This window comes from Tachysurus vachellii, chromosome 10 (assembly GCF_030014155.1).
Source record: "Tachysurus vachellii isolate PV-2020 chromosome 10, HZAU_Pvac_v1, whole genome shotgun sequence".
NCBI lineage: Eukaryota > Metazoa > Chordata > Actinopteri > Siluriformes > Bagridae > Tachysurus > Tachysurus vachellii.
The window spans coordinates 14,156,696-14,174,205 of NC_083469.1; the positions used below are offsets into that span (position 1 = coordinate 14,156,696).

General features: G+C 40.8%; 1 protein-coding gene across 1 annotated transcript; it reads right to left on the reverse strand.

Annotated features, from left to right (window-relative positions):
- Window positions 1–509: 509 nt before the first annotated feature.
- tonsl (tonsoku-like, DNA repair protein) lies at window positions 510–17,058 on the reverse strand. The gene is made up of 28 exons (XM_060879686.1): window positions 16,810–17,058; window positions 16,628–16,723; window positions 16,371–16,513; window positions 16,104–16,287; window positions 15,396–15,525; window positions 15,115–15,286; window positions 14,491–14,605; window positions 14,209–14,354; window positions 13,098–13,250; window positions 12,603–12,728; window positions 12,170–12,362; window positions 12,011–12,066; window positions 11,665–11,754; window positions 11,509–11,581; window positions 11,192–11,355; window positions 10,949–11,072; window positions 10,466–10,686; window positions 9,338–9,806; window positions 8,948–9,138; window positions 7,970–8,070; window positions 7,564–7,720; window positions 6,869–6,947; window positions 6,437–6,744; window positions 3,635–3,806; window positions 3,098–3,273; window positions 2,241–2,314; window positions 1,754–1,887; window positions 510–928 (listed from the first exon to the last, which is right to left on the reverse strand). The coding sequence occupies exons 1-28, from the start codon at window positions 16,829–16,831 to the stop codon at window positions 741–743; spliced, it is 4,257 nt and encodes a 1,418-aa protein (XP_060735669.1). The 5' UTR covers window positions 16,832–17,058; the 3' UTR covers window positions 510–740.
- Window positions 17,059–17,510: the final 452 nt, after the last annotated feature.

The following is a 17,510-nucleotide window of genomic DNA, read 5'->3' on the forward strand; positions in this document are numbered from 1 at the left end:
GAGGTACAAATGTGGAATCTCCATCATGCAGAACTGAATAGAGATGAGAATCTTTAGGTAGTTAACTTGAAGGAATGTAGTGTCAGACGTGTGTGTGTGAGAGAGAGTGTGAGAGAGTGAGTGTGGGGCGTTTTCAAATGCGGTGGGAAAATTCAACATATTCTCACGCAATTTTGCAGTTAGAACCTTACCACAGGAGTGAAACCAAAACTTATATGTGGTATGGTATGATTTTTAATACATTAGAAATAATGAAGTATTTGTTTTTCAGTCCAGTTTGAGTCTCAGTTATCTTAGGTTGATTTTATATATCACTGGCACACATTTGTACAGTTTTGTATTTATTAGGACATTTTTTGTACGGGATCCTTATTAAGATCAATGGAAGAATGAATATCACTGAGAAGCTCTGATGAGCTCCAGTCAATTCATTCTAGGGTTTTTTTATGCTGGATGTTTCTAAGACTGGGTTGCATTAGGAACAGAGGCTGCATCTCACAGACAGTGGATGGGCACAAAGACCTTTACTGCTTCTCTGACACACATACATTCGGACTGATGCTCAATTACACCAAGTTACCACATTTAAATACATCTTACAGAAATATATTTGTACATAAATACAAGTGATTGAGCATGGAGTGGGAGGGAAAGGTCCAACAGAGGAAAACACCAGCACCAGTTTTTGGCTCAGTTTAATTCTGTAGCACATAGTGACTGCACAAAGGCTACAGTGTTAGTTAATGTGGAACAGGAGACATACTGAGCAGGCACTTGGAGTTACGAGACAGGATACGGCCTGGCCAGCTCCGCCGTAGTATCTCCTGATCCAGCTTGTTAAGCCTTTGAGAGCAGAGCCGCAGATCCTCAACACGCTTGGCCAGGTTCTCCAAACACTCCATGTCCCATGGCCCACACACCTGGCAACCTGACAGAGATCCAAAAGCAGAGATGTTTTAATCAGGCATACAAGCACAACTATAAAATCACCATATTTTTTTCACGTCTATTCAGCTGCAGATGTTATCAGATTATTGAATCATTACATGGCTACTTGAGCATAAAAACACCTGATACTTTACAACTACTGATGAAATTTGTGATTATGATTTAAAATTATCTTTTATTTAGATGATTCATTCATTCATCTTCTACCGCTTATCCGAACTACCTCGGGTCACAGGGAGCCTGTGCCTATCTCAGGCGTCATCGGGCATCAAGACAGGATACCCGAGGCACGGGGAGAACATGCAAACTGGAGGCACACAAGGTGGAGGCGGGAATCGAACCCCGACCCTGGAGGTGTGAGGCGAACGTGCTAACCACTAAGCCACCATGCCCCTCCTATTTAAATGATCTTTTATTTAAATAATTACTTTTTTCTAGTTCAGTCTGCAAAGGATTCAGAGCTTATCCCAGGGAAGGAGAATTGCCCCAGATTGAACAGCAGGTCATTTATAATGTACCATAGCCAGTTCAGCTACTGGAATATGTTTGGACAGTGGGAACCTGAGAACTTGGAGGCTAACAATCAGAGAACCCGAGCAGAAATAAGGTAAAGTAAACCTTCACACGGACAATAACCTGACCTGAGCATTAAACTAGTGACCTTTGTACTTTGAGACATCATGTGTTATGTCACAATACCACCCATACTTTTCTGTTTCCATGCATGGAATGGAAAAATATTCTTTATAAAACAGAGCAAGAACAATGCACCCGATGACTATTACAAACACTTCCGATGACTAACCTTGAAGGTTAAGAAGAGTCAACGGCCGTCGTGCTTCTCCAAGAGCACTGAGGATGCTGTGTAGTCCGGTTGAAGTCACAGAGGGATTAGCTGACAGGTCCAGAGACACAAGGGATGGACAAAGAGAGAGACACCTACAACACCAAGCGAAAAGTACTTATTACGTACACTAGTTTCCTATTCACAGATAATCATATAGTGCACCTACTCAGACACATTTCCTGATCTTCCATACTAAACCAGTCCCCAGAAGGTCTGAACAGAACTCAAAATTAAGTCACTGGATACACTGACACCCCCCCCCCCCCCCCCCAATGTATTGGAATGATAAAGCCAGTGCTTTTATTTTTGCTGTACACTGACAACATTTGTGGTTTAGATTAAAAGATGAATATGAAACAAGCAATTCCTGCTTTCGTTTGAAATGTCATTGAAAGTGTATTACGTTTCAGAGTCACAAAATGCATCAGATAGAAGGTATTTTCACCTTGTGAAGGATCTGATACTTTGATCAGTCAGTCCATTTGCAGCCAAACCCAGATGTGTAAGTGAGCAATCACCCTAGAAGAAACAACACACGCATGCACATACGCACATACACACACATGCATGCACACACAGGTTGCACTGGCTTCAGAATGTTTTAGATAAATTTACTTAAATGTGTTCATGATGAACTGGAACAGAATAATTGAACAGAATTAAAGGAAGTAACGCATGCCACAGACTGAAGAGGGCCTATTTATCAACAACTGATCACATCAACACCGGAAAGATGCAGATGCAAATGTGTAAAGCCCACTTTAACCACTACCAGAACGCAATGTGCAAAGTTGTCAAATGAAGTTGTCATACAAACTTCATTACCTCAACTTGATTTCTATTTGTAAGTGTCAACTAAATACAGTACAAGTCTGATCTTAAAATTTGTCCAGGTCCTATCTTCAAGCTTCCTTCATTTAAATAAATTACAGTCATATGTTGAGTCGAGTATGGTTCATGTTTTGACTCAACTGTAATTGCAATTTTCCCCCCTTACTTTTATCATAAGGACTCAGATTTTTGATGCATGATATATTTAGCAAGATACTATGATGTAAATTATACAAATATCAATTCAAGTTAGGTCTCTGAATCCAAGGCGTTCAAAAACTGCATAAGGAAAAAAGTTATCACTTATTATGTGAAACTATTTCATTGTGGATAAAGCTGCATAATCAGGTTATTGTGACATACAATGCTGTGTCTCAACAATGTGACTATTCATTGTCAGTGCTGAATTGTTCATAGCAAAGATATACGTGTGTGTGTGTATATGTGTGCCTGCTATGGAAGCAGATATACCTGTGTTAGAATTTTGCTGAGGAGGTCCAGAGCAGGTTGATCTGATGGACCTTTACACACAGCATTAAGCTCCAGGTGTGTGAGCTGTTGTAGTGGCAATGTCTTTAACACCAACTCAAACCCTGTGGCACCCAGTGCATTCTGGGACAGACACACTGACCGTAAGTGACCAGTACCTGTATAAAACAAAAATAAATATCACAGAGGTGGTACATCAGGGAAGGGAAGTCAATGGTGTGCATGTAGTTTAACAGAAGATTCATCATTCATCTTCAGTAGCATCAGGGTCACAGTGCATAACAAAACACACACACAGACAACACAAAGACACACACACAGACTCACACACACAGAGACATCCATTCATGGATACCTCAAAATCATACCTGATTGAGGACATGAGAAAACTACACATTTTCATGGACAGGGACCAGTAGTTAATTTACATTCCAATTATTTTTTTTCCAATCACAGTAGTTTTGTGTTACTCTTGTTTACTAAGTGCTGTGAAACACTCTATAACTAGAGAATAAGCACCTGTGAGAGCACTGGACAGCAAGAGACGGTGTTGATGTAGGAACCGAGCAGTGAGTCCACAGGCTTGCAGAGACAGTGTAGCCAGGAGGGGACAGGAGGACATTAAACAGGACAGAGCCTGAGACCAACCATCTCCAAGAGGATTCATACTCATATTCAGCTCCTCCAGACACTAAGTGGGAGGAAAAGACCTTCTTAAGCAGGAGTAAACATCCACGTTTCATATACTAGAAATATACATATATGCTGTTTGATTCATTAAGGATGAACTGGAGTTTTTAAATATGAAGAAAAACACCAGCAGTAAATTGTACTGATGTATACATCTATTCTGCTGTCTTGCACTTTTACAGGATGATTTAAAGAAAAATCAAATTCACAAACATTTTCCTCTTCACCACATAAACCTTCAAAATCTTTACCTTCATTTCAATGCATTATTGTGACGCAAGCTGCAATCAATATGTAAAGTCCCTTTGCACACATACCAAGTAACATTAACCAGATGAAAAACGCCTTTTGCTGCCACCAAGGCACACCCAAGTGCAAGCAACACGAAAAGAAAGTAAAAGAAAGCACACAGTTTGCAGTTCTGGCAATGAAAATGTTTGTATTGTTCAGGATAGAGGTGGCTCTAGAGCCTATGCTGAAAACACTGGGTGTGAGGTGGTAATAAACACTTAATGGCATGCCAGTCCATCATGAGGTACCATCCACCTACTAGCATGTTTTTGGGAGGTAGAAGGAATCCAGTGAACCCTGAGAAAACCAATAAAACCACACAAATATGTGAGAATTCATGAGCTAAGGATTGAACCAGGGACTGTTTGACTCTAGGCAGTAATGCTACCTGCTGCACCACTGCAAGTATCTATGAGCAGAAATACAGAGGCCATACCGCAAGATGCAAAACACTCACAATCAGCAAGAATCAGAAGACCACAGCAGTCTTCACAAAGAAATACAGCGATAAAACACAAAAGTAAAAACTGGAAGCTCAATCTTAACCATTATCACAGTGATGGAAAGTCCAAAGGTTGGAGAAATAAAGGATTAAACCTGATCCAAAACTTACAAGCTTATGAGTCAAGCATGGTGAAGGTAGTGTCATGGATTGGGTTTGCATGGCTGCTTCTGGTATGTGGCTTGCTAATCATAATTGCTGATGTAAGCAGAATGAATTCAGAAGTCCACAGAAACTCTGTCAATTTACAGAGAAATACATCCAACCTATTTGGGAGGACATTTTTCATGCAGCCGATTAATGACTCAAATCACACTGCCAGAGTGATCATAAGCTTGGCCAAGACAATCACCAGACCTTAACCCAGCTCAGTATCATTTCACCCTGAGAAGGAAGAAACCTCTCAAAACACCTGAACAAACATAAAATTTCACCACAAAAGAAGATGCACTTATTGCAGTCATGGAATATGTAACAAAAAGGTAAGTGTAAAAACTGGGTGGTCAGTAACCTAAAGAATCAGGACATTACATTGATATGTAACTGTTAAATCAACTCAATCTTAAATGTATTCAATGTATAGCAAAAACAGAAGAATTGACCTTGCCATTCCAGTATATTCTGAGGGGACTGAACTCAGTGAAAGAACTACTGAACACACATCATTAAATTAAGTCTGTATAGTGACAATCAGCTGCTTTACTTCCTCATGATACTCATTTAAGTTTATTTGTGAAAACATCATTATATTCCTAGCCTTTAAATTCTGTATTTATTGCATACATTTTTTTTGCCATTACTACGATAACTTGCAAGCTGACCAATTTCTTCATCATGTAGTTTCTTTTACGTGTTCTCAACCACAAACCCACACCTCACACACCCTTCTTCCTGATAAAGGTCACTTTTTTGCACTTCATTTTTTCCACACTATGTGTGTGAAGTGTATAGAATAGCTGGTAGGTGTTGCAAACATTAACGGAACCTGACAAACCAAGAATTTGTGTGTCATGATAGTGGTCACAGCCAACAAGAAGCTTCAGAAAAACACTTCTGTAACTTTCTTTAGCTAGTACATCACTGATTGTAACAATAATGCAGGATTGTCCTGACCCACTGTGCAGCTAAGCAGCTCTCTCATTCTGTTAAAGGTTATTGTATCTAAAATTCACAGATGCAAATGCTTCTGTGGTTTCACACTTTAAAGCAGCTGTCAAGAACAAGAACTGCTCTGATCTTCTTCGAAAGCCAACAAACTTCACCCCATTCCCCAATGTCATATTCTTCAACTGGACACGCAAGACACGCTCACATTCAGCCACTTCATTTTCACAAACTTTTAAAATGTTTGTAAAGTAAGTAAACAGTTTTTAAACCCTGCTGCACCAGTCAGTACTCAAAAAAAGATGTTGCTGAAAATCAAGAGAGAAAAGTGTTGGGCTAATGGACAAGACACCTGATTTGGAAATGATTACAATGAAAATGTTTACTACAAGTTACTGCAGAATCCAGCTTTGTTGCCACAGCAATTTCCTAACTACATAACTGGTCAAATTATTATGCTATTAATTTTTCCTGCATTTTAGAGTTTAATTTCTGTATGATTCATTTATTTATTACAATTTTTTTTAAAGAATACTAAAATTATGAAAAAAATAAATAAACATTGCCTAAGCCTAACCTAACAAAACCAAAGGTCATTAGAATTTCCAATTTTATATAATATAAGCTTTACAAAATAAGCTATTAACCCCCGTAATTTCTAAATTTGTAAATCTATATAAAACTTTCCTAATAGCATACAATACTGGGAGGAGAAAAAGAAGGGTAAAGTGTACCGGAAATGCATGCTGAGTCCTTCCCTCTAGTGTGCTAGCAGCCTTCTTAATGCCTTCTCCTGTGATCTGATTGGCTGAGATATCAAGAAGACGAAGTAGGGGCATGGTGGTTGCTGCAGAGATGAGCTCAGGAAGGAGGTCATCATTAAGACAGTTGGCAGAGAGTCTGAGCTCTGTGAGGCTGCTCTGGAGTTTGAAAGCACGCAGGAGGGGAGCCAGACATACTGGAGCCAGACTCAGACCACATACACACACATGCGGAGAGCCGTCCTGCACCTCACATAGCCGCAACACGCGCCTGTTCTCTTCTACAACAAATACATATAAAAGAAAGGGGATTAAACACACAGGCACAAAATACATCCCTCTACTTAGCACAATCAAAATCCAGTTTAGACAAAGGTGACCGTGAACTAACAGAAAGGCACGCACCTACACCTAAACTCTTACAAGCTTTCTTATATCGCTCAGGAAGAGGAGGGAGATCCCAGGAACAGACCTCTGCCAAAACCTGCAGACACAAAAGTCCAACAATTTTTTATTTTTTTTTACAAAAAATTCAGTCTCAGTTCATTCAGTGCAACAGGTCTCCAAGACATACTTGACTTTCCATCAAGGCTATATACATATATACCAGACTATACACTGCCTGGTCAAATGTTTATGGACACCTGGCAACATTTTATAATTTTAAAATCACTCCAGATTTAGTCCCTCTGTGCTCCAGTTTCTGTTAAAGATTTCCACTAGATTTTAGCTGTGGGGATTTTCCCATTCAGCCACAAGAGCTTTAGTGAGGTCAGGCACTGATGTTGGGTGAAGAGGCCTGGGGTACAGTCAACATCCCAAAAGTGTTCAGTGTTGTTGAGTTTAGAATTACCAGAGTTCATCCACACCAACCTTGTAAATCAATGTATTCATGGAGCTTGCATTGTGCACAAGCACAATTTTGGAGCGCTTAGTTCCAGTGTTAGGAAAACTTAATGCTTAAAAGTACAAAAAAAAACAAACTATGTGCTTCCAATTTGGTGGCAGCAATTAGGGAAAGACCCACATTGTGGGTGTGACATGTAGGTGTCCACGATATTTTGACCATACAAGTAAGAAATATTTATTCATGTTGTCACCTCCTCATTCGTGTGCAAAACAGTCAGCAGCAGGTCAGCAGGTGAGAGCAGCGCACCCTCTTTCTGCAGAGAGAGACGTGGAAGAAGTCCACAGGTCTGATAATAACGTTGAGCAGCTTGTTCACACAGCCATGCCACTGTGCAGGAGTCAGCCTCACTAAAAATACCCAAAATTAAAAGTAATAAACACACTCACAAAATGCTCCACACAATAAAGGAATGCTTCAGCATGAACAAATAATCCCTATACAAATATATATAAGCCCTGGCACTTGCAGTATGCAACACTCTAATGACTAACTGCAAATCACACATACAGAGCATGTACACACAGGTGTCAGTGAGAACAAAACAGAAATCAGAAATTTTGCAAAGTGTAAAAAAAACAAAGACACGCAGTACAAACCTGTGTGGAACGGGAATCAGAAAGATGTTGTTCTGAACTCTGACCCTCATCCTGATTGGTGCAGGCACTGGGGCTGCTGAGGTCTGAGGAACAGCCTGAGGCTACGACACAAGCCAAAAACAAGCACGTCAACAAGCAATTCAGTGCTGAATTAATTACTAGTGATTGGTCAGAATGGTCAATTAATGAGATCACCTACTAAGTTTTTCATTTCTAATAATTCAGTCAAATCTTACATTCTTATATTTATAGACACCATTCAGAAATATCATTAAAACAACATGACAAATATTGTGTATGTCCCCTGTGTGCCACCAAAACAACTCTGATGCCAATCAGTAGATCGTAAATTGCATTGTAAGACTTCATGGATCAGAATTGTTTGTCCAACAAATCCCACAGATGTTAGACGGTGGTCAGCATGGGACACGTCTGCAGCTATGCAGCTTTATACACATCAAACCACAACACACTGTGTAATCTGACCCCTCTTTCATCAGTCAGCATTAAATTTATACTGTTCATTTGCTGCCTAATGTATCCCACTCCTTGACAGGTGCCATTGAAATTAAATCAATTTTATTTACTTCACCGGTCTATGATTTAACATTAAGGCTGGTCGATCTATACTTGGGTTTACTTCTTGTCCCAGTGAATCATGCGTAAGTCATTTCCTTAAACTGCATAGCTTGAAAACGTACAATGCCGTAATCATAGTATTACCTTAGTAATAATATAATCCTTATTCCTACTCATTTGTATTCCTGAAATACCCTTAAAATATACTATAAACAGAATGGAAGATATTAAAGTTTAACTATTTCTGACACTTGGCCTTGATGGGTTTAGGTCACTAATCAATCAGTTCATTTGCTTTTACTACTGATATTTCCAACATTATTACATTCTTTAAACAAGTAGCCTGTTTTAAAAACAGTGGTTTATATCAGAGAGTATGAAAGGAGGGGACTCTCTCACCACTGTTTGTGTGCTGTACGGCTGAGGGCGTTCAACCTGAAGGGGTTCATCATCAAGGGTAATAATGGGACTGGGAGACCTGGTGACCTCTCTTCTGCCCAGCATCACCATACCAGGCAGTTGACTCATCTTCACTTGTCGGGCTTTGTTATTCTTTTTCAGAGAGAGACCCCTGCTGGAAGATGACTGACCTGCATATATATAAGTTTAATTACAAAGCGCCTAGAGACACAGCAACAAGCCTGAAATGATAACTCTGTGCCTTTACAGTCATACTGCAGTTTCACAGTTTTTGAACAGATGCATAGAGAATAAATTAGAAAAATAAATAAATAAAGTCTCATTAATTAATAAGAAATTTGTATTAATAACATCACATTTTCTCCACACCTCTAGCAGACGACTCACACGATCCAGATGCACGACTCTGATTTCTAGATGCCACATTGTCCCATCTGTTTTCCTGTTCTGAAACAACCCTCCGTTTCTTTTTTGGCTGAACACTTCCCAAGTCATCTTCTAGCCAGTCATCTTGTAAGTAAAGTTCCTCGGGGACTAAAGCTGACAGATGATTGGTTGATACTGCTGGCGTGCTGCTGAATGCCGGCTCTGATAAGCTCTGAGAGAGAAGACGGGATTTTGCACTGCCCAGGTTTTGAATGGCCCTGTGGTATTCCTTACTGCCAGAGGGAGGCTGTGAGGGCAACTCTGTCTCTCTAACCCCATGTGGAACAGGGATATCGCGCGTGGCACAAACGTCCTGTGGGGCTGGAGAGACATTTGAATAACGAAGTCTTGGTCTCACGGGGCGCAGTGGGCTGATCTCAGAGTCCGAGTGCTCAGAGGAGCTGCTTTCATTCTGAGAAGTTAAGAGGAAGAAACGGATAAACAATGTTTAAACACTGAGACTCCTGACCTTCTCTAACTTTCAGCACACAATAAAAACCCCAAAAGATCCTAAAACCCACAAGAATACAGAACTGTCTCAAACATTAAAATTGCAATTAAATCATTAATAAAAATTGCTAATAAAAAAAAACCTGGAATATGCAATCTACAATGCAGCTTCACGATGAGCCTAGATTAAATACAAAAGAAGCTGCCGCTTACTAGTTTTGTTCAAGTCTCCACACAAAGCATTTTCTTTGAGGCGCAAACTTTTAAGTTGTAGTTAAAGAAATGGATAACATTACGAGTAATATAAAACTGTTATTCGTTTTATATGTACTTCTTGATGTAACTACTACTATCAGAGGTTTGCTGTAGATTTAATAGAAAATTATGTTTCTGTCCAATCAAGATAGAGAATTCGCCAGCACTGTTATATAACGCTGAATAACTGACAATGATAATGTCGCCCCATTCAGTCCACTGCGGGATTGTGAATAACATTTGTTTACGTAAAACTTGATCACTTGAGCACCAACTCAATCTACCAGCATGGTCAGATACAATAAGGAGCAATCGGTGCCTAATGAAACTATTAAAATTAATTAACATGCATCAGTAAAATCTTACCCCAAACAAAACATTCTCCTCAGTCCCCCGAGGTTGGTGCCGAGGGCCAGTGGATCGCCTCGCTCTGGGAGGAGTACTCGCCTCTGGAGGGGTATGTGCATTGAGCAAGGCATGCTGGGATACGGGGTGGGACTCATTCCGCTGCAGCAGCGGCTCTGAGTACTCAGCGTCAAATAGTTGACTGTCCTGTAAAACTTGTGGAGTCACAGGCACAGCTGCCACTAAAGCACAGAAGACAGATGAGACACAAAACCTTTACTAATTGCTCAAAAGCATAAATTTCTATAATCAGAATTAATAGTTCAGTTTTAAACACGATGCAGAATTTTTAATGAACTATATTATTGGCATAATAGTGTGTAAGATCTGTGAATGAAATTTAGCACATTCAACTTAAGAGCTTAAAAAGAAATTATTGAAACTGAGACATGAATTAATGAAATCCAAGTACGCAAAGGGAAAAATTACAGAAAAACTTTTCACCTGCTCCAGTCAGTGCTCTTTTCAGAAGTTTCTCAGTTTCTGAACAATCCTGCCGTGTTTCCTGATCCAGTTCACGACCATATGTCTTTATCCACTGTCGCAAGGTGTCTAGAGGTTTGTCACCCTAATAGACACAAAATACACACAAGAACATTTTTCTCTAGATTCTCACCAGTTTGGTCATTTGTTAACTCCCATCCACTAGTTAGTTAGTTCTCCCTGTCCTTTGTATTTATATCAGACCTTGTTATTGCGGACGTTAACAGAAGCTCCTCTCTGCACCAGAAGCCGTGCAACGTCAAAGTGTCCACAACTCAGTGCATCATGAAGGGGAGTTACCCCCTCACAGAACGCCCCACCAGGATCGTTTATGTTTGCCCCACTGTCCAACAGCAAGGCTACAACCCCTAAAACACACACAGGTGCAAAGCAAATCAGCTGTTGAAAGAAACAATAAATTTCTAAACCAGAATAAAAAAAACTATAGGTGAGGCTAACAGGACTGTATCTACAGATTGAACAGGGAGGGTTACAGTGAAAGGAAACAATAATCTTCATACCTAGATGGCCATGGTTGCAGGCTTCGTGTATTGGTGTCCAGCCGCAGTGATCTCTGGGGTTTAGTGGATGACCCTGTTGCAGAAAAAGAGCAGACGGTTCAAATAAAAACATCAACAGAGCTGATCTGGTGCGTTTGGACAATACGATCAGCTTACCTGCTCTACTAGGTAATGGACCTGCTTCATGTTGCCCTCAATGCAGGCTCTGTGAAGCGCAGTTTCACCCTTCTCATTTCGGCGGTTCCACTGTTTATACACACACACACACACACACACACACACACACACACACACACACACACACACACACACACACACACACACACACACACACACACACACACACACACACACACACACACACACACACACACACACACACACACACATATATATATACACACACACACACAAGAAAAAGGTAAGAAACAAACAAACATTTATAAAAAAAAATAATGTAACACATAAAAATGGCAAATAATATGTTAAACAAGTTTCTTACCCTGCCAGTTTTCCTCCTGCCAGTCACAAGCTTATCATAACCATCCAGGTCGTCATCTGCACAGTAAACAACACACGGTATGGTACATATGAGCAAGACATTCATGACCATTATAACCACCTCTGTGAATATTATCTTCTTATCTTCTGACTTCTATACCAGAATCTGAAAGCTGTATGTCACTGTCCAAAGGTTCACTATTCTGCAGTTCCTCTTCCTCCTCTTCTTCATCACTGTCCTCCACCCGGCAGCCCTCTGCCTCACACAGCTCCTGGAGACGAGCCTCCGTGCTGTCAGCACCTGCTGAACTAGCACGCTTTTGTGACTGCAGCCACATCCTCAGAACACGTCTCTGCATCAAAGAACCCGAAACACACAACCAAAGCAAAGACAGACATTAGGGAGTTAAGACATTAGGCATTAAGGAGTTCTTAGTATTTTGTGTTTAGACATACAGTGGGGAAGGTTTCATGTCAGTTAGGCGGGATGGAGGTACAAAACAAGTGGAAATGCCTCTATAGTACAACAGATACAACAAATTTGTAATGGAAAAGTGGAGCAGGAAAATTGAACATGAAGGACAGTGAGTTACCTGGAGTTTGCTTTGAGCTGCTCGCTCAGCACAATTCAGAGCAGCAGTGTAACTGTTGTCCACCTCTTCCAGGCTCACACCATGCTCCTCCTGACAGCTCGCGATGTTCAGCCACGTTTCACACTCCTGCCACACATACATGAAACAATCAATGAGCAAATCTACACTCACTCACTCACTCATTTTCTACCGTTTATCACACAATCACACACTACGGACAATTTTCCAGACATGCCAATCAACCTAGCATGCATGTCTTTGGACCGGGGGAGGAAACCGGAGTACCCGGAGGAAACCCCCGAGGCACGAGGAGAACATGCAAACTCCACACACACAAGGTGGAGGCGGGAATCGAACCCCCAACCCTGGAGGTGTGAGGCGAACGTGCTAACCACTAAGCCACCGTGCCCCCCTAGTCTGGAAACAAATTTAACTAATTTATCTAATCTTATTTACAAATAAAAGATAAAACGCTGGTGTATGTGTGCGCAGTACCTCTTTGGGATTGCCTTCTCTCAGCTTCAGCTCATGTCTGTAGTGCTCTAAAGTTTTCCTGTGCTGTCGAAGGTCAGAATATGTGGCTGCCAGAGAGACGTGGATTACAGCCAGCTCTCGAACAGGTTTCCCCAACTGTTCGGCACATGACAGCTAAAAACACAGATGTTAAGTTTAAAGTCTGGTAAAACAAATTAAAGCATTAAGGCAATATACCAAAAAACAATGGAAGCAGTATACAAATTACCAGCAAATTCACAGCACTAAACACTTAGTTCAGCCACAGAAAATGGTTTGCCAAGTGATGACAGGAGAACAGTGAGAAAGATGACGCAGGTCCCAAATGGTTGAGCCTCAAACACCCTGAATGGTATCGTATATGATCACTAATTACATATTTGAGTGAAAAAATCTTTCCAACTGACCCCATGCATGTTTATTGATACTATATTATCTCCGTTTTCAGTTCAGCTTTTCAAGCATGGAAAATGTATCGATGTTTCTCTGACCTGCTACGTTTTGCTACTCAAAACAGTTGTCTCTCTCTGCAGCTCGTCTAAACACAAAGCCATTTAAGAGCACCCTTAACACAAACTTTCTGTAAATGATTCTTTGCATAGGGCCACATATGTATTCAAGACATTTACATTTTCCAATATTTGGCAGATGCACTTATCCAGAGCGACTTACATTATCTCATTTTTTTTTCATGCAACTGAGAAATTGAGGGTTAAGGGCCTTGCTCAGGTGCCCAACAGTGGCAGCCTGGTAGACCTGGGTTAGAACTCACAACCTTCTGATTGGTAGCTCAACACCTTAACCACTAGGTTATTATTTGTTTTATTCTGACCCATCTTCTTAATATTTACATAAATTAACACGTTTTTTTTTTAACAAAATACATATACATTTTATTCATCTGAACTACTTGTAATGTACACCTTCAAGCTCTTGGAATCTTCTATCTGGTCTCATTCTTTCACAGCTATTATTGATGGTTTCAAGATGACAGTCAACATGTTTTCATCTATTTAAGATCCTGTACAGTATTTACCTAGCAGCTACAATCTTCCTTTGTTCAGAATTAGATTTAAATAAAACAGCCTCTTGCCTGTGTGTGATAAGCTTCCAGAGCTTTGGAATAGCAGCCCACTTTACAGTAGAGATCTCCCAGTCCCTCTGCAAGACCCAAAGCCTCCTGAGAGACGGTGTTACTGACAGCTGCCATAGCTTCCTCCAGTTGACAGCCACGGATTGCTGTGGAAACAGCGTTCAAACATAACAGCACAGAGAATTGAACTGATAAAAATAGTAACACACCTACTCTTTTTTTCTTTTTCATTTTCCAGGCCCTGAAAATAGTCAAGAACAGCCTATCCACTTTCCCTCTTACCGTATCTCAGGTCTCTTTTGACTGCCTCTCGTTCTGCAGGCTGCTGGGAGCCGAGACGAAAGGCCTTCTTTAGAGAGCGCCGGGCTGCCAGCAAGTCACCCAGATTCAAAAGAACCTACAAATAGAAAATACGTAAGACACAGAAAGAGCACAGACAACTCAACATCTTTATAATCATGGAATAAATATACAGGCCCTGGATGTTTAAAACGCTACACTCTAGGAAGTATTATTGTCTTCATGGATTGGTTACATTTACAGCATTTTTTCAGATGCTCTTATCCAGAGCGACTTACATTATCTCATTTTTATACAGCTGAGCAATTGAGGGTTAAGGGCCTTGCTCAGGGGCCCAATAGTGGCAGCTTGGTGGACCTGGGATTGAACTCACAACCTTCTGATTGGTAGCCCAACACCTTAACCACTAAGCTACCACAGGCCCTTGCTGCCTGGTTATTTGCTGCTCACAATTTTGTTATTTTAATCAGTCCCATTTTATCCAATGTTTTTTTAATAGTATATATTGTGAACATATCTAAAGATAGTTGTTCAATTTAAGTAATTTTACAAGATTCTGCCCCCTGCCAGTCAAGTGTTCTAATTAACTGTTCACCTGCTGCTCACCTTGCCAATGGCGTTGAAGCACTCGCTCTCGCTAAACTTGTCACTCATCTTGCGTGCACACTCCTTGCTCTTCTCAAAGCAGCGCATTGCAAGAGAGTGCTGTCCATTTCTGAAGTGAATGCTGCCCAGATTGAAGTTGGCACGGTAGAGATCCTCCAGCAGATTGTTCTTCCTAAGAAAGAAGAAAGATCTGATTTAATTGCAACACCAGCAGTGTCTATGTTCTATGTAGCAAGCATGCAGTACAGAGTTGACACAGGTTATAAATGCAAGTGTCTCACTCTGCGATGTAGATACTCTGGCGGATGAAATCACTGCAGCGTTGCGGTTCCTTCAGGCCATCAAACACAAAGCCCAGGTTCAACAACAGACGTGCTCTCATTTCACTCAGCTCACGTGCTGACACAGTCCCTGCGATGCATACACAGCTACAGTTTTATTCAAAAACACTGTCACTTTGCACTTTTTACTTGGGAAGAGCTGCTTAGAAAAGTGGTCAGAAAAAAGTGCAAAGAAACCGTCATTCAACTTGGAAATCCAAGTCAGGAACTCAATTGCCTGAGTTCTCTGGGTTATATACACCTAACATCACATCATTACGGGGGTGCAGTCAATGTTAGGGTTCAAGGGCAGGGTTAGCATTTGTACCTATCTTATGACTACATTCATAGAAAATCAAACAAAATCCAACACCACTGCAATTTTCAAATGACCTCATAAGTACATTTTGCCTTGTCCACCTAAGTTCACATTTAATATTCTTGCTAGTACATGTCATGAGGTTGCACCAGATAGGTGTGATGTATGTGTGGCTTCCTATAATGGACAGGAGTCCCTTGTGTACTCTCAGGCTCCAGATTCAGCAAAAGGCTAACCATGATGAAGGAGTTAGTGAAGTAAAATGAATTACGGGATGACTCTGCACTGTTGTGTCACCTGACAAACAACCTTAGTCTTTAGTACTAGAAGGTCATAGAGTGAGCGCAAACCTTCTAGACGTCCGTCTAGTATAGCCAGGCTTTTCTTGAAAGCATCTTCTGCTCGCTTCAGGCTGTCCTGGGACTGATCGGAGTCATGAAGGAAGAGGTAAGTGCGACCAATTGTGGCCAGAGCTCTCTGCTCCTCGGCTGCATCGTGTACAGAGCGAGCAAGGTCCAGATGCAGTCTCTGATGCTGGAAGAGACCATCAGCGGTGTGTTGAAGACAAAGACTATTTCACAGACATTACCTTGTCAATCTAAAGGTGACTGTTTTACCTTGAGGGCAGCTTCTATGTTTCCAAGTTCTGCGTAACATTCTCCTATCTTCCGATTGGCTACAGCACAGCCGATGATGTCATGAGAAACCTCAGACAGAGCCAGTTCCTGTTGATGCTCCTCTATGGCAGCCTGGTAATCACCTGAAGCACAGACAAAACAGGCATATCCAGAACATTCACTGTAAAACACACAGGCAATTCTGAGAACCAGTAGAGCAGAACTAGATTTTGGGTTGGGATGAGTTTCCATCATACCATTCTTGGCTAAAAGTTCTCCGAGCTGATTGCACAGATTGGCTTCCTCCTTCAGATTATTGCTGATCTGGGCTTTGCTCTTGGCTTTCTGTAGTTCTGTAGATTAAATAATATAAACAGGATAAAATGACTTGACACTGAAATACATAGAGGTTAGTTTGTGTTAATGAGGACGAACTTACGCTTGATCTCCTTGGTGCTCATTGTGCCGTTGCCCAGCAGCCGCTAGCATCCGTTAGCTAGTCTGCTAACCGAACAGACTACTGACAAATCAACAAAAACACACAACACAAACAGCAGCCCGCGGGTTCTACATACGACTACCTTGTTCCGAAATCCCACGCGTGTTTTAAACAATGATACGATTCGATTACAACCGCGATCCTTCGTTTATACATGAAAATATAACTCTCTATAAAAACACGACTGAGATCCCGACCTCCGTTCACAACAAGGCGCCAAGAACTCTATCGCACTCTGATTGGCTGTTCGCGGCACACGTCACCGGGTAGGTAGTCACTAAAGCCCCTCCCCCATAAACTCTAAACAAAGACGACTTGTTATTAAACGTTAGAATTGACAGAATTACGGTCTGGTTTTTTTTTAGTTTAGATTTTACAACTAATTTTAAAGACGAGTTAAGTCGTCTCTTTTATGCGCTTTTGCCACTCTGGTGGTTCTGTAAAGTGACACTAGTGGTTTAGTTTTATTCCTATAAATGAAAATGTAGTAAATTTATTATTTTTCTGTAAAAAATAAATGCACAGTAGAGCGATAGATAGATAGATAGATAGATAGATAGATAGATAGATAAATCGATGTATAGATACATAGATGGATGGATGGATAGATAGATGGATGGATAAAGCCATAATTTATATTA